The 23,082-nt window shown below is 34.9% G+C and overlaps 1 protein-coding gene across 2 annotated transcripts in view; it reads left to right on the top strand.

The window, feature by feature from the left end:
• Positions 1-21,809, top strand: part of NEDD1 (NEDD1 gamma-tubulin ring complex targeting factor) — a 44,969-nt gene extending 23,160 nt beyond the window's left edge. For both annotated transcript variants that reach the window (XM_024754402.1, XM_024754403.1), the window contains exons 6-15: positions 1,468-1,697; positions 3,337-3,538; positions 3,919-4,114; positions 7,659-7,787; positions 10,199-10,246; positions 11,177-11,379; positions 12,246-12,399; positions 13,313-13,469; positions 19,558-19,624; positions 20,103-21,809. In XM_024754402.1, the coding sequence (XP_024610170.1) occupies positions 1,468-1,697; positions 3,337-3,538; positions 3,919-4,114; positions 7,659-7,787; positions 10,199-10,246; positions 11,177-11,379; positions 12,246-12,399; positions 13,313-13,469; positions 19,558-19,624; positions 20,103-20,207 (1,491 nt within the window). In that variant the 3' untranslated portion in view covers positions 20,208-21,809. The remainder of the gene's footprint in view (positions 1-1,467; positions 1,698-3,336; positions 3,539-3,918; positions 4,115-7,658; positions 7,788-10,198; positions 10,247-11,176; positions 11,380-12,245; positions 12,400-13,312; positions 13,470-19,557; positions 19,625-20,102) is intronic.
• The last annotated feature ends 1,273 nt before the right edge of the window (positions 21,810-23,082 follow it).

Genomic DNA, 23,082 nt, shown 5'->3' with positions numbered 1-23,082 from the left:
AAGTCTTTTACAAATTAATATTTTGCTTATGTTTAGGTAGGTTGATATATGACTCTGCAAACATTATAATTCACTAAGGCTCTATATCTTTTATATAGTCAAGGTCCATGTAGTTTATTTTTTCTTGAGTGTAGACCAGAGGAAAGATTTGTCTATTCAAATGGATATGCTTTTCCTCAACAAAAATGGAAAATATAAACCAAAATTTTGTTTGTACTTTAGCCATGTGAAAATGAGGAGCCCAATTTCATGGTTGACCGTAGTGATTATCTTACCTGAGGTGTCGGGTTACAAATACTCATTTCCTTAGACAGAATTTGTGTTATGTTATTCCTAAATATTTTTTTGTTGTTGAGGGCTAACACTTACTATTTTGAAACATCTTAGAAGTAGAATATGAGTTTTTTAATATATAAAAGCTAGTGGTTTTAAATCTTTTTGGAGTGCGATAGATTAGATAGAACAAACAAAAAGCCCTCAGGTTTGACTTTTGTTCTGTGGCAGTTTTATCTGGGACCTATATGTGTAGTTGATACCTGCCATCTAGAACATGATTCATTGCTTGACTCCGGACTGTAACTAAACTGTTTGAAGGTGTCTCATAGCTAGTTTCCCACTCTTGTGGATTCTACTTAATATTCATTTCTATACTTACATTGCTATTTCTGTGGGGGGGGAAAAATAGCTTAAATGTAAAATACTTAATTCTCAGCACGATAAATGATAATATCAGTCAAGTTTGAAAGCAACATTTTAGTAAAAGTAGATAAAATTCATCCAGTTTTAATCTACGACCTGTTTACTCAAACTGGATCTTTGTATATTCTTGTCCAGCAGAAACTAGAAAGAATGTCTCCACTGCCTCTAGAGATGAGTGTTTTAGAGAAAGGCTAGCGTTGCCCTCAGGCCAAAGCTTTTGAAAGAATGGGTATATAGTCCATCCCCAGTCTAGAGTGTTGCCAATTCCCCTTTGTGTTTTAATTTTTTATTGTGCTTCAAGTGTTGAATTGCCAGCACATCAGTTTCAGGCATATCCAGATATCAAAAATATATACTGAAAACAAATGTAAAATACTACTGCTTATTCTCTACCAGCGTTCCCTTATACTTATTCATGATTTGACTGTGACTGGGCCTTTTATTTAGGTGGAATGTTCTAATCCTGTTGAATTAATGTAGTTTACCTCAATATATTGTATTTTTCTTCTGAAAAAGAGGTGACTGAGGTAACTCTACTCCAACATAATAGAATCGTGACAAATATTCAGTTACTAGAATTAAGATGTTTTAGGGTCATCTTATAGCCCGCTAAATGATTTTATGGTTGTCATGATTGAAACCTGTTATGCGATAAACCAGAGAAATTCTAAATCCCTTGTGAATAATGTGGTTGGCCATATTTATACTTTATATAAAATGTTCTTATGTATGCTTACAATTCCGTAAAATTTATTTTTATTTTCATAGTCTGTTCGGCGCTTGAAGTATTCCTTGTTTAAGAAGTCGCTACTGGGCAGTGTTTCGGATAATGGAATAGTAACTCTCTGGGATGTGAATAGTCAGAGTCCATACCATAACTTTGACAGTACACATAAAGCTCCAGGTTCAGGCATCTGTTTTTCTCCTGTCAATGAATTGCTATTTGTAACTATAGGCTTGGATAAAAGAATCATTCTCTATGACACTTCAAGTAAGAAGTAAGTATAACATGCTCATTTCTTAATTTAGTAACAAATAATTCTTTCATTAGCAGCCATATTTGTGATTTGTATAGACCTCTGATTAATGTTAGAAGATGTAAAGTTTGTGTATTTGTTATCTAATAAGGTAGAATTTTCTTTTTTTTCCCATGCAGAAAAAACTAGATGAGATGTGGGTGTTCTTTAGAGCAGCGGTCCCCAACCTTCTTGGCGCCAGGGACCGGTTTTGTGGACGGGGTGGGATGGGGTGGGGGTTGGGGAGATGGCTTAGGCCATAATGCGAGTGCAGAGCAGCAGATGAAGCTTTGCTCACTCGCCCTCAGTCCGCTCACTTCCTACTGTGTGCAGCGCGGGCCGCGGACCCGAGCCCGTCCGTGGCCTGGGGGTTGGGGACCCCTGCTTTAGAGTACTTCTGGATGATGAATGTTGAGGGGTAGCATGTTAATGATTTCACATCTTTATTTTAGCATGCATGCATATCACTCTTTTTCAGAATACAACTAAATTTGTATATTTTTAAAGCAATATGATTAATTTGCTTTAAAATTAATTCATTATCTAGAGCAGGGTTTCTAAACTGTTGACATTTTGGGCTGGATAATTCTTGGTTGTGGGGAGCTGTCCTGAGCATTGTAGGATATTCAGCAGCATCCCTGGCCTCTACTTACTAGATGTCAGTAGTACTCCCCAAATTAAAAGTAGTAAAATTACCCCCAGTTGAGAACCACTGATATAGAGCTAAAGGGTACATAATTCTCTAAGTACCTAGGTCTGTTATGCCTTCTTGTTCTTCTGACAGTTATAAGTGTGCTTGGTTAGCTTAAAAAACAAAAAAAAGACTGCAAGAGGTGTATTCAAGACACCTAACAATATCTAATGATCATGTGAAAGGAAGTGGCATTATTATAATGTTACTGCTAGGGAAGGACCTACTGTGAGCCCCTTTTTAAAGTTTACTGTTACTTATTTTACTCTTCTTTTTTTTTTTTTTATTCTTTTCTTTTTGAACTAATTTACTGAGAACCCTAACAGTAAACCATTCCTCTCGTATACCTGACACTCCAGCAAGGAGTTCAGCTTCAGCAGATCAGTATCCATACTTCTGTATTAGCTTCTGGGAGGATTAAACCTCGTGAATCCTTTTAGCTTTTGGGTCAAGAGATGCATAACCAAGAGCAAAGTAGCAGCTGCTTCCTTGTCAAAGGTCATAATCCTCTTGAGGCCTAAGCAGGTCACTAAATGGAAAGGGGATACTTAGAGCCTCCTTAACCCTGAGGCTATAGAGCCCTTATTTGTGGGGTAACATGCAGGAATTCTATCACGTTCACTGCCAAAATAAGAATTACTCAAAGAAATAGGTCCTGTTTCTAGAAGATATAGAATGTATTGTATCTATTGGAAGTGAATAGAAAAATAGGTTGGAGTGCTTAGCAGTTCCTTTACATGCCATTGTAGTAGAAATGTCTCCAGGTCTAATTCTGCATTTCTGCTTTAAACAAACATTTGAGATGCGTATTCCAAGTAACTTTGCTGAAATCTAAGTAACTTTGGTTTTGGTTTACAGTTGTTTATATGTCGTATAAGCTTATATATATACATTCACATATCTACATATACTTTGCTCTCCTTTCCAAAGGCTAGTGAAAACTTTAGTGGCTGACGCTCCTCTAACTGCAGTAGATTTCATGCCTGATGGAGCCACTTTGGCTATTGGATCTTCCCGTGGGAAAATATATCAATATGATTTAAGGATGTTGAAATCACCCGTTAAAACCATCAGCGCACATAAGACATCTGTGCAATGTATAGCATTTCAGTACTCCACTGTCCTTTCTAAGGTAAGATATTTTCTTTCTTTTCAGCATTTTTGATTTTACTAAATAAATCTAGTTCTGAATATAGAAATCATATGTTGTCAATTAAACACGGTGTAGTTTTGCTTCATAATAATTTTTATATCAAAGCATTGTAAATAATTTTAGTACAAATCCATTTGATACTTAGTTTTAAAACTTTTTTTGCACTTTTCACATTTCTCTCTCTTCAAAAATATTAAAAGGTTTTTATGGTTCAGAGGGAAACTCTCACATCCACCAGCAAGCTTAAGATTTCTAAGGGAAAAACAATATTTTTTAAACTAATAGGGAATTTATGAAATATTAATGTCTCGTGTGGAGCATTAGAAACCTGATCTTTTAAATATTCCGTTCCATTTCAGTCAGGTTTAAATAAAGGCTGTTCAAATAAGCCCACAGCTGTGAACAAACGTCCTGTTAACGTGAGCACTGCTGGTGGAGGAGTCCAGAATTCTGGAGTTGTCAGAGAAGCAGCTACCACTTCCGTTGCCACAGTTCTGCCACAGCCCACGACAGCAGTTGTGGGGAAAGGAACAGTTGCTCTTCAAGACAAAGCAGGTAAGTGTTGTTTATATCTAGTATTTGGAGTTCCCATCCTGTCTCCTCCCCAAATGGATATCATTATCACTTTCTTTAAGAACCTAGAACTTAAATTCACTTGAGTATTTAGGTAAAATTATTAGTAGATAGTGAAAATTGAAAAAGTGAAAAATTTAACTTTAGCTATAAATGTTTAAAAGGTTAATGAAAGGTACTTCACTTACTCTGTTTAGCTGAACTTCCGTTGTAGGATATTTTAAAAACAGAATAATGCCCTCTCAGAAGTACCGCTACAGACTAGATGACTTTTCATTGTGCTTTTAGATTAATCAGTAGATAATATGAAACTTTGATGCTTTCATTATGATTTGATCTCAGTTAAAAAAAAAAAAAGCTATTAATGGCCCCTATACTTCATTTTTCAGACTGGAAAGTAAGTCAGGTGATGAAATGAATATATTTAAGTACTGAATAGTACCTCGCACATATTAAGCCGTAAATTAGTCATTTGTTAAATAAAAGTAAATGAAAATGTTGAAATTTTTAAGGAATTTCTTCTACTCTGATAATCGTATTGATGAAACAGTTCTTAAAGAAGAGTTCATTTAGACTTTGTGAAGGTATAATATGGTGATAAGCTTCCCCATACTTATTGTAGAAGATATTCTTTGCCTACAATAAAGATGGTAATTCCCTAAATTCCTGAAAGCCTTTTTGTTTTTATTTTAAGAAGTTATGCTATACTGTCAACTTTCAACATATTTTTAAAAGTCTGCATGATATACCAGTATGTCTCTAAAGTATTCTTACCAGAAATGAATGTACTCATGTCTTTTTGAATTTTCAGGACAAGTACTTAAATTGAGCACAAATATTTGTTGGTGCCTTTTCAGTATGAGTTTACTATTCCCAAGTATAAGCAAAACTTTAATTTGTTAGTCTTGGTAGTGTAGAATTTTTTTAAAAATATAATAAGTATATTCACTATAAATTATCTTTGAATATCTGTATCATCCTTACATAAAAATCATTATATATTATGTAGAAAAATAATAAGGTCCTTATTTAAGAACTCCTAGAAACTAATACTATTGCTGTCTGTTTAAAAGAAGAAATAATGTTTGCCAAGATGTTGAATTAACTATGTTATGAAAGTTGGTGTTAGTTTAAAAAATTATTATTTATTTTATTCATAATTTTCAAAAATTAAAATAAAGATTCTCTCATTTATTGTAAACTTTCTGAAGTCTCAATGTCTTTCATTTAGTTTTTAATAAGGAAGTTTATGTGTAACAATGGCAGCATTAATTAGATATGGAAGACTTGGGTCTGCAGGGCCACCAATTAATGATAATTCTTGGCTGATTAGCAGTTTCTGGCAAAATGCGTGCTTACTGTGCACCCACAAAGACAAATTTCGGTTTATTGATTTTATTTTGAAATAATTGCAAACTCACAGAAAAGTTTCAATAATAATACAAAGAACTCTTGAGTTCTAGTATATCCTTTAGCAGATTCATCATTTTATAAATTTTACCACATTTGCTGCATCATTTTCTCTCTCTCAACTGACACACATGTACATTTTCCCCCCTGTGAAACATTGAGAGTATGTTAGACTTCAGTCTCAGATCTATCACCTTCCTGCCTGGATGACTTTAGGCAGTTTTCTTTTTTATATATATTTTTTTTATTGGGGTATAGTTGTTTTACAATGTTGCGTTAGTTTCTGCTGTACAGCAAAGTGGAGTTCCCTGTGCTATACAGCAGGTTCTTATTAGTAGGCAGTTTTCTTAACCATGCTTTTTTCTCATTTTTCTCTTCCATAGATAATATTTAACATTTGGGGTTATTGTGAAAATCGGAGAAAATATCAAAAGGGCATAGCACATGTAGGCACTCAGTAAATTATAGTGTTGCTAATATTGTCGTTATGATCATCATTATTGCTATTACTTTAAGCATGGTGTAAAATAAATTTAAAATTTGAAATAAGTTCGTATGGCTTCTACTGAAGGTGTCCTAATTTAGTTATTGAAAAGAACCTCTGCAGGTACTTCCCTGATGGTGCCATGGTTAAGAATCCGCCTGCCAATGCAGGGGACATGGGTTCCATCCTTGGTTCGGGAAAATCCCACGTGTCCCGAAGCAACTAAGCTGGTGTGCCACAGCTACTGAGCCTGCACTCTAGAGCCCGCGAGCCACAACTACTGAGCCTGCATACCACAACTACTGAAGCCTGTGCGCCTAGAGCCCATGCTCCGCAACAAGAGAAGCCACTGCAATGAGCAGCCTGCGCACCGCAACGAAGAGTAGCCCCCACTCGCCACAACTAGAGAAAGCCCGCGCACAGCCTTGAAGACCCAACACAGCCAAAAAAAAATAAATATATTTTTAAAAAAGAACCGCTGTCTGCAGACTTGTTGCTAGTGCTGATTTTCAGTAGGAAACAGCCATTTAAGAAGAGAAAAATAAGGCTTTAGCACTATTTTCAAATGATACCAAGCTTCTACTTCATAAAGTTCCAGAGACTAGAGTTATGCATCAAACATGTTGAGGACCTAGAAAAGGGAGAGAAATTTCTTCTTTATAACCGATTACACTCTTGGTGTAAACACCCTTCAATGACAGTGATGTACAAATGTTTGGTCATAACTTTTGTGAGGTTATTAGGTTTATTTCATTAGCCAGGCTTGGACATTTTTGAATATTGTGAACAAAGCTAATCTTTGTTTTTATCCCAGGCTTTTCAGTTTTCATTTGGGACCAAGATGGCAAATAAAACAGTTTTAAAAATGAAAGACAGTAATATGCTACCGATTCAAATGCCAAGATTTCATCAAAGTTCTTGAATCTCTAGAACTCAGTCCTTGACCCAAAAATGAGCAAGAAGTTACGGAGCCTGCAGAGTTCCTATTATAATGTCCTTGCCCTAAAGTCATGCAATATATACTGAGAGAGGAAGTAAACTGCATGCCTCTTTATTGTTGTCTACTGTACTATTCTTTATGAGTTTGGTATTCTGGTTTCCGTCCTCTCAGTAAACTATCCCAAGGTTAATGAAGTCATTTAAGGTCAGTAACGCTGAGAGCAGTGTTCGGTTCCCACTGTTAGTGAAGAAAAAAATAAAAAGGGGAAAAAAGAGACCCATTCACTGCAAGCTGGGGAAAGGAACTAACGTTGCTTGTACTATATGCCTTAGAGACTTTTTTTTTTAATCACTGGTAGATGATCCTAACAGTGAGTCAGTCACTAACTGTCACTAACAAAAATAAGTTGTTTAAGAAAAGTACATGAATTATTTAGAAAAGTTCTATCAAAGTAGATTTAAAAAGTGGTGTTATATGAGCAAATAAGTTATTTGCTTTTGAGGAGCCCTTCATTCCATGAAAAGGATGTTTAACTGAGCTATTGTTATATTCTGCTTTCTCTTCCTGATGCCCACAGTTGTAGTGTTACCAATGATATAGGTAAGGCATTCATTTTTAGAGCCTAGCTTCTCATGATAAATTTATTATGAGAAATAATAAAAATGTTTATTTTTATATCCAATTTCTATAAGGTCTGCCTCGAAGCATAAACACAGATATTTTATCTAAGGAAACAGAGAGTGGGAAAACCCAGGATTTCTCCAGCTTTGATGATACTGGAAAAAGTAGTTTAGGTGACATGTTCTCACCTATCAGAGATGGTAAGTCTGTTCAGATCAGAGGATCATGTCCTCTTGCTTGGGTCGTCATGACATTTTTATTCTGGCTAAAAGATGTGGATAATAGCTTCAGTCTCACTCTATTCATGACAGTTGCTAATTTTCTCAATCCCTGAGATGGTATATTTCCCTTTGCCCAGATATTTCAAATGTTATCATTCCAAAATATATGCTAGTAATTTTCACATGGGAACCAAGCAAATAGCTCTCAAGTTAGCATTTTAATTTCCACAGAAGTTTCTTAAAGGAAGTTTTGCCTCCATAGGCAATCTTTTACTTGTATCTACTTCTAAATAAATCTTCCCCAAATCTTGGATATTTTGATAGGCAAAAAATACCTTCCTAGCATAAAAAAATTTGTTTGTTTCTTTGATTATTAGTATTTAACTGGTATGAAATGTTTTCATGGAGAAATATGGCTGGGGGTTAGATTGCCTCATCTTTTACACTAACTATGTATGAAAGTCACATACACACACACACACACACACACACACACACACACACACACACACACACACACTCCCCATTGCTAGTAGACGTTGCCATTAAAAAGAAAAAAGCCAAAAAAGCAAAAAAAAAACCTTTGCCAGTTTGTTAAACGGAAACATATATCGTCGTTCACTCTATATGAACTAGGCATATGGTTTGGCTGTGCTCTTTTGGTGCTAATGTTCATACTGTTTTCTTTACTGGGATAGTCTCACTACTAAAGCAGTATTGTTAACAGTATGGGTTAATTTCTAGAAGACGATTTGGCAGACTTAAATATTCATTCTTTTTGTCCTGTTAATTCCATTTCTATAAATTTACCTAAGAAAATATTCAGAGAAGCCCACAGAGATTTGTGTGTTTACTGTTTATTTATAGTATTGAAAAACAGGAGTGAATCTAAATGTCATCAGTAGCAGGGTGTTTAAATGAATGATAACATCCACTCATGATCTTATAAAATTTAACTTTTTACTTTAAAATTGTCTGGTTTCAAAATTTTCTTCAACTAATTTCATAAGCAGAAAGAATAAATATATATGTAGTGGTACAGAATCATTGAGTGTCTTCTGCCTTACCCCAGCTTGAAAATGACTCCTTGAATTGCCCGGTCAAATTGCTATCTTCCATCTAATAAAAGAGGAAGGATTCCTTTCAGGATGAAGAGAGGTCATACTACCTAGTTGAGGGGTAAAGAGAGGAGAGATGTGGGCAAAGGAGGTAAAAGTGGCTTGGGCTGGAGTTGAGAAAGGTTTTGGAGTTTAGTACCCAATTGTGGAGCTTTGTTTATGAGAACTGCTGGAGTAATTTTTTAATTGAAGGGGCTTTTTGAAAGTGTTTGAGTTATAAATGAAATCCTTTTTAATGGTTTTTGAAAGTAATAAAGGCTATAAATTCCTTTTTAATTGCTTTTGCTGTTTAAAAAGATATGATTAGAATTTGAGCCATAGGCCCTTCGTTTATTAGAGTTTGATATTATTGATAAGAAAAAGACATGGATACTAAATATAGTACTGGTTTTCACTGTCAAGAGATTTGTGTTTTAATCTCAAAGATTCAACACTACTTAGGTAAAAGTCTTAATCTGTTTGTGCTTCAATTTCTTCATGTTTTAAATAAGAGTACCTCTGCTTTTGTTAGGAAAAAATGAGTAACTTATATAAAAGTGTCTGTGTTGTGCAATTACTAGGTATAATACACACATGCAGCTAGATGAATGGATGGAGAGATGGATGATAGTCCTACTAATATGATAATCATGTATGATAATCAGTTTATTGGCCATGTGAATTTCTGGTGAATTTTTTAATGACCTTTGCCCATTTTTCTATTAATCTGTTAAAATGGAGTTAAGCAATTTTTGGTTATTATTTGGTAAATGAATAATATTACAGTATTGAAATATTCTTAAAAATGTTCTACCATTGAAAAAATTTTAATGAAACCTTATATTTTTAATAACATTGTGTTGCTTACAAAATATTTTTACATTATTTCAATTGATCCTCAAAACAGTCTTGTGAAATGGTCAGGGCTTTGTCCCCGTTATATAGGTACAGAAACTGAAGCATAATTATATTAAAGTCTTGTCCAAGGTGACAGGGCTATTCAGTGGTATAAGCAGAACTGGATTACAGGTCTCTGGAGCCTACTCCAGTGCTTTTTCTAGTATACCTTGCTGCCTCATTAAATGACTCTATACATAGAACTATCTTTGCTGCTATGCCTGAAGCTGAAAGAATGAAAAGGGAAGTTTATATGAATACTAGCTTTACCTTCACTCAGATTTTTCTTCTTAAAACTATCAGTCCCTGAACTCTTTGGGGAACGAATAGGAAGCCTAAATTGCTATGGCTTCTTTTTCACTATTTTTTAAATTTTATTTTCTAATTTTATTATAGATGCTGTAGTTAACAAAGGAAGTGATGAGTCCGTAGGCAAAGGAGATGGTAAGAACTGTTGAGAAGTATTTTTATCAAAGTTAAAAGTGATTTTGTGTTATCTACTGCTGTGTAACAAACAAATTACCCCAATATTTTGAAGCTTAAAAGAACACTTACCATCTCATAATTGTGGGTGAAGAATCCAAGCATGGCTTAGTTGGGTACCTTTGGCCTCAGATGTCTCATGATGTTTTAATTAGGGTATCAGCAGGGCTGCAGTCATCTCAAGGCTTGACTGGGCAAGGATCTGCTTCCAAACTCATTCATGTGGCTATTGGCGGAAGATATCAGTTCCTACCTACGTGGGCCTCTCCACAGGGCAGCTGACAACACGGCAGCTGGCTTCTCTCAGGGCTGGTGTGAGAAAGTGAGAGGGCACTCAAGATGGAAGCCACAGTGTGTTTGTAACTTAATCTTGGAAGTGAGATCTGCCACTCTTGCTATATACTCTTCGTTAGAAGCAAGTTCCTAGGTCCAACCCACATTCCAAGGGAGGTGATTACACGAGGCCCTGGATCCGTGGTAGGAGGCGGAGATCATGAGGAACCATCTTAGAGGCTACCTACCAAGATATACCACAGAGATATACAAATTAACAATTTTGTCAAAAACTTTTATTTACTAAAACATTCATTGTATTTTGCAGTTTTCAATGTATCTTCACATACAATATCTCTTTTAAGCCTCACCGCTCAGGGAGGTGGATATCATCATTCACATTTACAGATCACTTAACAGTCACAGAGAGTTTTACGACTTTTACCCAAAAACTCAAATGAACTAAGGGGTAGAGCTGATAAGTGAACCTGTCTTCTGAATCGAAATCCCATGTCTTTCTACCGTATTAACATGTCTATTGTGTTAAGTGCTTTTCTTAAATATCCAAGATTGGGGAACATCCCATATAAGTGCTAGTTTTTTTCTCCTCTTTTTCAGGCCTTGACTTTCTACCACAGTTGAACTCAGTGTTTCCTCCAAGAAAAAATCCAGTACCTTCAAGCACTTCAGTGTTGCATTCTAGTCCTCTTAATGTCTTTATGGGGTCTCCAGGGAAAGAAGAAAATGAAAATCATGATCTGACAGCTGAATCTAAGAAAATGTATCTGGGAAAACAGGAATCTAAAGACTCCTTCAAGCAGGTATCTGCCTATAAATGATATTGAACTCACTGTGTGTGTTTATCACTAGCAAGTATAATGCATCTCATCACTAGAAAGCAGGCAGCTGCCACTGGATATGTCCTAAGTATTGACAGTGCTGTGCACTTACTAGGTAGAAAATATTCTTAAATCTTGATGTCACATGTTAAAAACTGAAGAATACTTTTGAAATCTGTCTTTGGATATGTTGGAGGTAACAGCGGGTGTAATCTTACACTGTTTGTTTCCTAAGACAAGATACTTGATTTAACTGTCTGTGTAAGAATATTTTATACCTGACTTCTTTTAGAATGTATTTCCATTGTAGCACAAAGCACCAAGTTGGTGGTCAAGTCTTTTACTCTAAGTCTTAGAGCAAATTGATGGTGTTGAGAAGGTATTTCATCATCATTACCCTCTGCTGTAATCTAATAGAGTCTATTGTGCAGTATGTCTATTTTCATTTTTATTTTTTAGAATGATATTGAAAAGATACCATTTAAGAAGTACAAAAAAGTCTTTTGACTTATTTTTGAAATATTTCTGACCAGTTATCCCGTGAGAGTTTGGGGATTTATTTGTTTAGTTTTTTGGCCTGTGATTGCCACTTTAAATGATACTCAACTGCAGATTCTTAGCAAATGAGCTTTTGCTTATCATGTTATCATTGAAAGTGTTTTTGATTAGTAAAGTTGATTTATTTTGCCACTGGCCCTAGCAACGTTTTTTTCTCCTTCAAGATACCTTTCTATTCTTCCTTTTTCTGACCGTACTTACTGGAAAAAAGAGAAAAGTAGATACAAATTATATGGATAATATGGATAACACCAGAATTTATATATTAATTGTTTATTTTAAATGTGAAGTTTGCAAAGTTGATCTCTGGTGCTGAAACTGGAAATCTAAGTACCTCTCCATCATCCAACCAAACAAGAAGTCCTGAGAAATTTGAAAAGCCAGAAAAAGAAATTGAAGGCCAGTTTATATATGAACTTCCAGTCAATGGATCCTCAACTCCAAGTAAGTACATAAAACTTCCTGATGTTTGAGTGCTAAGTTGAAAACTCGCAGTATTTAACTTGAAAAGGGTAAGTTAAGAGAGTGATCATAGACGAAAAAGTTCAAGGAGTTTAAAATTTATGACACTTCTCTAGTGTGTGACTCTCTTACTAGAAGACGATGAAATGGGTATGAAATGTTAAATTCAGCCACATTGATTTGGTACTCTTTGGGTGTGAATTTCATTTTCAATCCAATATGTAAGTGTCTTGATCTACTATGGTACAGATAGGAATATAGGACCCTTTGAAAATGGGTCATTAAGTACCTGAAATTGTCTTGTCTTTTCCATATTAAAGTTCTGTCTATAGAGTTCATGGCAGAGACCCTAAAAACTCCATCACATTTAAAGTGATATTAGGTTCAGCGATACGAGTTACCTATACAAAAAACTCTTTGTATAGTAGTAGCTCTTTTATATAGATACCTATATTTTAAGATTTCTGTGGATATATTGCATTAGCTTAAACTCTAGGGCCTTGCCTGTAGAACTACTTTACTCCTCTGTTCCTTCTGTTTGTTTCTAATAGTCTTGGTTTATCTAGTTTGTGGTGTGGCTTTTCACATTCATCTTTTGTAAGAGAAAATGATTCAGAGATTCTTCAAGATTAATTCCTCTGTCATATGTTATTACATTAGACAGTTGGCAGTTTAGGTAGGTAGATAGATAGAGAGAGAGAGAAATGACTTATTAGAAATAATGTCATTGAAAGTTTCTAAGATTTGTATTCCAGACAGTGAACTTTTCTAAATGTCACAAGATCACTGTTTCTTACCAGTTTTTTAAGTTTTCTCTTGCCAAATCATATTTAGAAGTGTTTGATGTCTCTTAGTCCAAGTTGACTATTAATATTTTGTCCATTTTTAATTTTAGATCCAAAGATAGCATCTTCTGTCACTGCTGGAGTTGCCAGTTCACTATCAGAAAAAATAGCTGATACCATTGGAAATAATCGGCCAAATGCACCATTGACATCTGTTCAAATCCGTTTTATTCAGAACATGATACAGGAAACATTGGATGACTTTAGGTAATTGAGAAATTATCTAGACCTTGACTAGCTTTTTTTATTAGGTGTAAAACTGTAACTATGAGTAATGTTTGTGGTTACTACTTTTGCCTAAGTTCTGGGGTCCATAAAACCATAGAAAATATGAGTTTTGTTGATCTTGAAGTGTTGAGTTTATTTTATATCAGCTAGGAAAAGGCACATTTCCCTAGGGCAGTTATTAGATAACTTGGCAGGATGGTGTAGCAGGCTGGCTGCCATTGTGGATCTTGTTCATCATCAAACTATGGACAGATTCTGGTAAGCTCAAATGGGATTCTTACAATATTTATAGATCACCTGTTAAGTATGCTCTGTGCAGTAATGTAGTAAAGATATTTTTTAAAGGAATTCTGAATATTTTCAAGTAGAATGCATCAGAATGTAATACTTAATTTTAAAAAGTTCTTGCCTGGATCTGTCCTTGTCTCTCATTCTTTGAATTTTGAACGTTGTAAGAATGTTCTAGAATGCTGGTTCCTTTTACCTGTCATCTCAATATATTTTGAAAGCTATTTTCAATTATTAGAATCTTTTGCATTTTTTTTCCTTTTCTGACCTTTAGCTACTTAGTACTCTTGCTCAGATTTGGAATACCGTGGGCAAGAATGTTGGAGAACATGTGCAGTTTTTGTTGGTGCATGTTTCTTTTTAATGTTAAAAATGTTTTGAAAAAAAATTTTAAATGTTAATAAATATATTTTTAAAGAAAAATAATCATTTTGACGTTTATAATGTGCCTAGTATGTACTGATACTAAGGATACAAAAACGGATGATCTGCCCACAAAAGCATTATAGTTTAATTAGGGTAGGTATAGTGTGGGCTGCTATGATGTGTGTTTCTTTGATGTGAATTAACTCATTTGTAAATAGGGCAGTAATGACAACATGATAAGGAAATTTTGGTGGTTCGTGTAACAGCCACCAGAACAAAGTACATGAACACAGGTAAAGGCAGCAAATCACCTATCCATGTCCATCTCTTCCTATTCCCTTCTTCTTAATTTGGCTTGGCTATGTGCTTTGTGTTAGGAAGTGCTTATTTTGTGATTTTTTTCCCCATCTTTGGGCATTTTATCCTTGCCTCCATGCTTGACAGCCCCAATCCTTTCTTCTATCTTCTTTCCCCTTTTACCAGATGACCCTCACTTTTTTTTAAGGCAAAATCTTTGATTATTCAATATTTAAACTATGCTCGTATTTTTATTAGGATTTAATTGTTTTTGTTAGTGCTCAGGTTACAAAGATTATATAGGTTTTGCGTGGTCTGCCCAAGTCCTTTCTCCTTAAATCCTGTTATTTTCTTTCCTTTTTTTTTTTTTTTTGCTTTTTCAGTATTATTGTGGTAAGAATACTTACCATGAGATCTACCCTCTTGGATTTTCAAGTGTGCAGTATACAGTATTGTTAACTATAGACACAATATTGTAACAGCAGTCCTCTTGAACTTACTTTGTGTATTGAAATTTTAAACTTGTTGATTAGCAACTCCCTGTTTTCCCTTCTCCCCAGCCCCTGACACCCACAATTCTGTTCTTTGCTTCCATGAGTTCGACTGTTTTAGATATCTCATACAAATGGGATCATGCAGTATTTGTGCTTCTGTGTCTGGCTTATTTCACTTAGCATTATGCCCTCCAGGTTCATCCACGTCACATGTCAAGATTTCTTTCTTTTTTAAGGCTGAATAATACTCCGTTATATGTACATACCACGTTTAAAAAAATCTGGTCCTATTATTTTTCCATAAACAGTTTTTTAAAATATATGAGATATTTCAGGAATGCATATATAGGGCAAAATGGCAGAATTGTCTGGTTACAGCTGTAATATAATGTGAATAAAGCAATGTTGAAAACACAGAAAGGGAGAAGTTCTTCTGGGGCAAATTTAGAAAGAAATCATGCCTTGTGTGCCTGTACCTGGGGATTGAGGGTGGGTAGGGGCCTCTCTCTGCTCTTCTGCCCCTCTGTCAGCCATAGGCAGCCTCTGCTTAGAGGACCCAGAATGGCTCAGAGGATTTCTGCAAATTCGCCTGCTCTGACTTCAGCCTCCAGTAGGTGTTGCCAGCTGTACCTTACAACGGAGGGACAGAGTGGGCTATTGAGAGGCTCTCTGCTAGCCATTCTCCCTCACCTCTGGAGGCTGACTTCTCTGTGATGGCCTGGAGTGCTTCAGAGGGGTTACTGTGAGTTCTCCTCCCCTGCCCTAAGTCTTCACCAGGCTCTGTGCATCTGTGCCCTAGGGGCTGTCTCTCTCAGCCCTCCTGCTCTGCCCCTAATTTTTACTCAGTGAAGGCCTGTAGCAAAAAGTTGTTGAGGGAATGGAGACTTTATTTTCGGCTGGGACTCCTTGGGATTCTAAACTGTCTTGACAGTCTTCACTTGACCTTTAAAAATCTATAAAAATTTCAGCTAGTTCTCTTTAGCCTATCAGTGGCAGCTTTCTTCCCCTGCTGCCCTGTCTAGGATGAAAACAGCTGTGGGTCTGTCTTCTTCTGGATTTTAGTTCATTTAGATTTCTTTGCACTCTCAAAGTTGAATTTATTTAAAATGTATGAATTTATAGGTTATCTGGCTTGTTCTCATTATTAGGGCTGGGGAGCTAACATCCTAAGCAGAAGTCTGTGGGTTTATTTCTGTTGTCTTTAAAAAAGATTTAAGTTTCTTCTGGCAAGCAGATCATTTCCTGGGTTTTAGGTTTTCTTAGGGCTATTTTATTTCTGGTTTGCCTTTATTCCTAGGGTTTAGTCTGTGCCCTTTTAAGATGTGAGCTGAATGTCTGGAGTATTCACCAGGCCTTTTTATCTTGGTGGGTCCCAAGCTTAAACCTCCAGTTCTTCATCACAGGGCTCTCAAAATCCTTTTCTCCTCTTTAGCTGCCTTTTTTTTTTTTTTTTTTTTTTTTTGCGGTACGTGGGCCTCTCACTGTTGTGGCCTCTCCCGTTGCGGAGCACAGGCTCTGGATGCGCAGGCTCAGCGGCCATGGCTCACGGGCCTAGCTGCTCCGCGGCATGTGGGATCTTCCCGGACCGGGGCACGAACCCGTGTCCCCTGCATCGGCAGGTGGACTCTCAACCACTGCGCCACCAGGGAAGCCCTAGCTGCCACTTTATGTTTGTTTTCCTGCCATCTAACTCAGTACAGGCATTGCTTAGGAGTCAAAGATGTCTTGAGGGGAAATTGCACAGATTCAGGTTTACTTTCTACAGGTATACCCCCTTTCCAGAATCTTGGACCTTGCAGTGCTGGCTGCCTTGGGAGTTCTGAATTCTAATACTCCCCAACCAAGTGAGACTGTCTCAAACTCCAGGCCACTGCTCTCATCTCAGCCTCTTTTTCTCATAATGTGGAATCAGCACATCCCGCAGAGGGAAAAGCAGAGGTAAATGTGGAGGTTACCTAGTAGACTTGCCTTCTTTACAAGACCGTGGTCCCTCCAATCCTGGCTACTTTAGTGGTTCTACGATGCCTTCACTTTTTTTTGTTGTTGTTTGTTTGTGTTTGTTTTTTAATACAGCTCTTGTCATAACTCAAAGCAGAAGAGAAACAAATTTTTTAAAATATCTTTTAGTTGCAACAGAAGAAATAAGGTACTTAGGAATAAATCTAACCAAAGATGGTAAAGATCTGTGTGTGGAAAAACATTAAAAAAAAATTTATTAGAAAGCATTAACACTTAAATGGGAAGATATTATGAAGCTGTCAGTTCTTCTAACTTGGTCTATAGATTGAATGCAATTCCAATCAAATCCCAACTGGGTTTTTTGGAAGATGATGAGATAATTCCAAAATGTATATGAAAGAAGGAAGATATGGAATAACCAAGACACTGGAGAAGAATAATGTTGAAGCGGACTAGTTTGTCAGATAGATAGGCTATCATTAAAATAGTGTATCATTGGGCTTCCCTGGTGGCGCAGTGGTTGAGAGTCCGCCTGCCAATGCAGGGGACACGGGTTCGTGCCCCGGTCCGGGAAGATCCCACATGCCGTGGAGCGGCTGGGCCGCGTGAGCCATGGCCGCTGAGCCTGCGCGTCCGGAGCCTGTGCTCCGCTACACAAAAAAAAAAAAAAAAAAAAAAAAAAAAAAAAAAAGTGTATCATTAACACAGGGTGGACAAATTGTCCAAAGGGATCAAATAGGCACCCCCCCAAAAAATGCCTATGTATATATGGAAATGTGATATATGACAGAGGAAATGTATATATCCCTGTTGCATGCTATTTAAAAAATCAATTCCATACAGGGTAAAAGTTTAAATGTAAATGGAAACATTTTAGGCATTGTAAGAGAATTTATATCAATATATGACTTCAGGGTTTGAGAAGTTACTTAAAAATAAGAGGGTACACTACCTATAAAAATAGATTGATAAATTTACATTAATATTAGGTTAGTAAATTTGAGAATATTAATAGGAATTGTTTATCCCAGGACACTATGAATAAAATGAAAAGACAAAAGGTATCTGCAGTACTCATATAACCAATAAAGGATCAGATTATGTAAAGAACTCTTATAATTTTTTTAAAAAAGACATTCAGTAGAAAAATAGTTTAAAGACATAGGCAAGCATTTCACAGAAGAGGAATGGTATATGAACATAAGGAAAGATGCTCAGCCCTACAAACTAATCAGACAACTGAAAATGCAGTGGGATACCATTTCACACCCAGTAGATGGGAAAATATTGTAAAAAGCTTGGTAACACCAAGTCTTGGTGTGGATGTAAAGCTAGATGAGCTCTGTTATACTGATGATGAGTGTGTCCATTGATACTACCACTTTGGAAAATAATTTCTGTTATTTTGTAAGTCTGAGCAGTGTACCTCTGGATCATACCTATAACTCAACATATCTACTCTTGGATATATCGTCTACAGAAATTGGCACATGTGGGTTGGAAGACATATACATGATTGTTTATAACAACATTGTAATAATAAACACTTGAAAACAATTCAAATTGACAGAATGTACACACTAGTATAAATCAGTGAATTACAGATATGTAGAATATGAAACTTGAAAACATGATACTGGATTATTTTTTAAATGTCCGCTACTCAAGCCTACATAGGATATGGTACCCTTTTTGTAATGCTCAAAAGCAAGCACAACGAAAATAGACTGACTACAGATTCTGTGTTATACATACAAACATACATATATATATATTTCTTTTTAAAACATTTCTTTGCTCAAACAAAATTCAGCAGCGTAGTGACTTCTTTCTTAGGCTTCTCCCAAGAGGTAAATGTTGGAGTCAGAGAGGAGCACACAGGAAGCTTCTATGATTTTGGTAATGTTCTAGCCCATAAGTTGTGTGGCAGGTGGCTGAATGTTCCTTTTATTGTTATACTTCATAACTTTTATGTCTTTCTTTGGCTGCACCGTGTGGCTTGCAGGATCTTAGTTCCCTGACCAGGGGTTGAACCTGGGCCACGGCAGTGAAAGTGCTGAGTCCTAACCACTGGGATGCCAGGGAATTCCCACTTTTATGGCTTTTGTAGGCATGAATTAATTGCATTTTATTGAGTAACCTCTGTTACAAACACCCAAATAGGCTCTTTTCATTCTGCTGGAAGTTTTTTTTTTTTGATAGCTTAAACATTGATAATAGTTAAAACATTATAACCTAGAGCATTATCTGTATTTCGTTGTAATATAAACCTGTGTCTTTCCTTAATGATAATTTCTGTATTAAGGAATGTAGTATAATGAGAGTTCTGGAGGTAGACAGTCTGGGGTTATATCCTACTCCACCATTTACTAGTTGTGTGACATTGGATAAGTTATAACTACTTTGTGACTCAGTTACTTCACTGGTAAAATGGAGGTAATAATTGCACCTAGTTGTGAAGATTAAATGAGTTCTTACATCTGAAGTACAAGAAACAGTGCCTAGCACAGAGTAAATAAATACTAGGTGCAGTGGTATTTTTACTATTGTAATAATAATTATTAACAGTAACGTGAAACGATAAGAGTTTAGCCATTTTCTTGAATGATCTAGAGCTGGTAAAACTGTTATAATTCTAATAAATATTTTACATTCTTCCCTAGAGAAGCATGCCATAAGGATATTGTGAATTTGCAAGTGGAGATGATTAAACAGTTTCATATGCAATTGGTATGTATTGACATATTTTATTGTAAGTGAGCATAGCTGTGGATCTAAAAAGTCCATAAAGGGGTGATGTATTTTTACTTAGTTATATCTAATTGCTAAGAAATAAACAGGGAGTTTTAGAAATTTAATAAGTAAAATAGATTTTAACTAGTCACCCTTCTTTGTAACCTGTGATAGTTACAAACATATGATATGATAGTATGACAAAAAAGTATGATAGCTACTTTTTCACAGCTTTTTTTTTGCAGTAAGTAAGCAAAAAGCTTCCGAAATGTGCAAATATAAGCTTTCCAAATATATAAATTTCACCAGTGCTCTTTCATTTATATTAACAAAGTAATAAGGGTGGTTAAGTTTAAAAAAAACATTCAGTTAGTTAATCGAACATGAGAAACATGATAGCTGAAAATATGTAAAACGGCTTGCCAAATAAATGAAATGGCAATAATTTTAAAAGCTTTTTTTTTCCCTTTTCTAGAATGAAATGCACTCTTTGTTGGAAAGATACTCAGTGAATGAAGGTTTAGTGGCGGAAATTGAAAGACTACGAGAAGAAAACAAAAGACTACGGGCACACTTTTGAAATTTCAGTGAATACTTTAATGTTTTGTAATTTGGGAAGCTTCTGGCAACACAGAGCTATATAGATTCAGTATTGTTTTCATGGCCTCTGGGAAAATTTTTTTTCAAGTAAAAAGGTGATGGGATTGTATACCAACCACTATTTCATCTTTTCTGTCAAAAATATTTATATTTTTATATTAAAAACTGTACACTGTGTCATCTGCCTAAGAGGAAAGCCAACAGAATCTTTATTTTCTGAAAGCTTTAGCTATACACTAAGTGCCCTTTTTCATAAGAAAAGAAAATTGTGCAGAAAAAAAAATAGATTATGTATGTTTTTTAATAACCTCTTTTAAACAGATAATATTTTTGGTTGACAGTTGCCTTCCAAATTTTTTTGGATGTTTGATGATTAAAGAGTTTGAGATACCTTCTATTTTTATGGAGAAAGTAATTTTAATTGGTGTTCTGGGTTTCTAAGCAGTTGACTAATAAAACACAAGGTTGATTAATAATTATTTTGTTAACTTGATGAAGTCAAGTATGACTATTATTTATTACTTGTACATTTGATAAGAAAATTTTCAGAATTTCGAATTGCACAGATTACATTGTATCTATTGCATTTATGTTACTGTATTATACTTCTAACAAATCTCTACTCCTGGTCAGTATTTTTTAGCTAATTTCACTTTATGAAAACTTTTAAGGGTTTATAAGACTCAACCAGAACTGCATATCTGCTGATTATCTCATGAATTAATAACATACAAAATTATACTGTAAAATTTCAATCAATATAATTCAACTTATAAACAGTGAAAATTTCATATTACATACTAAATATTACAGTATTAGTGCCATTTTTTTTCTCCCAAATGAGGTGTGGTTTATTTTATTTTGTGGTTTATATCATTAACTTTCTCTAATTCTTTGTGTGTTGTGTGTAATATTTTATACTATTGACCTTACTATAAAATAAATAAAATTAAAAAAACACAACAGGAAGGTTAATTGTCAAAAGAATTTACACCTCTTTGATAATATGTAGGTGTGTACACCTGCCTGCTCTGATCTACATTTTTAGTGATATAAGATTAGGAGGGCCACTGGCTTGTTTACCTTCTTATAGTCTTTTGTCCCAAAGATTTAAACTATGTACCTTGTATATAGCACTCCTGCCCAATTTTGACTTCTGAGATGAAAGTATTTACTAAAAGAACTCTATTAAAAAAAAAAGAAGAAATCTAGCTAGCTTACTAACTTTTTTCCCCTAAGTGATGAGAGATTTTAAGGATATATTAAATAAGTGTAAACATACTAATAATTACTTCAAGAAATAAAAGCAGATTACTTTGTCCTAGTGCGGCTCAGAGAATACATTTGTATTAAAGCTTTAGGAGTGCTTCTATAATCTTTTTTCCTGACAGGTTATAAAAGCATTATGGCTTGTAACAGGTTTTCTTACATATCATTATCAAACAGATTTAGAAGACATAAAAGTGTGTTTTGCTACATGCTGTATTTAAATCGGTTAATATTTTCCTATTGCCTTTTTCTATAAATGCACATAATGTGTATTAAAAGAGGTTGGATAAATAAAATAATTTTAGTGACTTTATGCATAAAGATGAAACTTTTTTTTGTCATGGAATTTAAAAGCTAAATAAGCACGAAAAAATTTAAATGGTAAAATGGGAAACTTGAAATTGAATTTTAGCCTCTGGCCAAGATAGCATAATAGAGATTGGATTTATACAACTGAATTTTAAAAAGACCCAAAATATTTGAAATAATTTTCAAATACTGAATTTTTGAAAATAAAAAACTCAACTTAGATTCTGTACCTAGTGAGAATACCTTTTGAAAATGAAATAAAACTTTTTCAGACCTAGAAAGGCTGAAAGAATTTATCACAAGAAGACTTTTGCCCTACAGGAAATGTTAAAGGTACTGGATAGAAATCTATGCAAAGGAATAAAGAGCAACAAAAATGGTAAATATGTGTACAAATGTAAGGCTTTTTTTTCTTATTTTAAATTTTCATTAAATAGATATTTAAAGCAAAAATAATAACAATGTATTGTGTGGTTAACATATGTAAAGTGAAATGTCTGAGAAGAGTATCATCAAGGGTGAGGGGAGGGAAATGAAAGCATACTACTCTTAAGATTCTTATACTAACTGGGAAGCAGAATAATACTACCTGAAAGTGGAATGTTATAAGCTAGGAATGTATACTGTAAACCCCAAAGCAACCACAAAAGAAAAAGCTATAACTAGTAAACCAACAAAGATGATAAAATGTAGCCATAGAAAATAATCCAAAAGAAGGAAGGGAAAGAAGAAAGGAAAGGAGAACAAAGAATAAATGGGACAAATAGAAAATAAACAGTAAAATAGTAGATTTAAACAGCAGTATCAGTAATTGCATTAAGTATAAGTTGTCGTTACCCTTATTATGAGAGTGAATCTTTTTTATCCAACTGAATCCATGAAATCCACTTTAAATATAAAGATACAAATTGCTTAAACATAAAAAGACGAAATAAAAAATTAGAATGTATAATGAACTGAATGCAAATGAAAACAAATTATAATTTGTGGGAATCAGCTAAAGCAGTACTTACAGGGAAATTTATATCATTAAATACCTGTATTAGAAAAGGAAAGGACTCAATAACTTCAGCTTCCACCTTAAGCTAGAAAAATAATAGCAAGTAAAACCCAAAAGGAGCAAATGAAAAGAAAAAAGATTAGAGAAGAACTCAGTGCAATAGAAAACAAAACCAATTGAGAAAATCAGTGAAATTAAAAGCTAGTTCTTTGAGATCAATAAAATGGATAAACATTTAGCTAGATTGATGAGAAACATAAAAACCCCCTCAAATTAC

Source organism: Neophocaena asiaeorientalis, unplaced genomic scaffold (assembly GCF_003031525.2).
Source record: "Neophocaena asiaeorientalis asiaeorientalis breed wild unplaced genomic scaffold, Neophocaena_asiaeorientalis_V1.1 scaffold92, whole genome shotgun sequence".
NCBI classification, from domain to species: domain Eukaryota; kingdom Metazoa; phylum Chordata; class Mammalia; order Artiodactyla; family Phocoenidae; genus Neophocaena; species Neophocaena asiaeorientalis.
The sequence above is the reverse complement of the archived record's forward strand: the minus strand, read 5'-3'. Positions and strand labels throughout refer to the sequence as shown.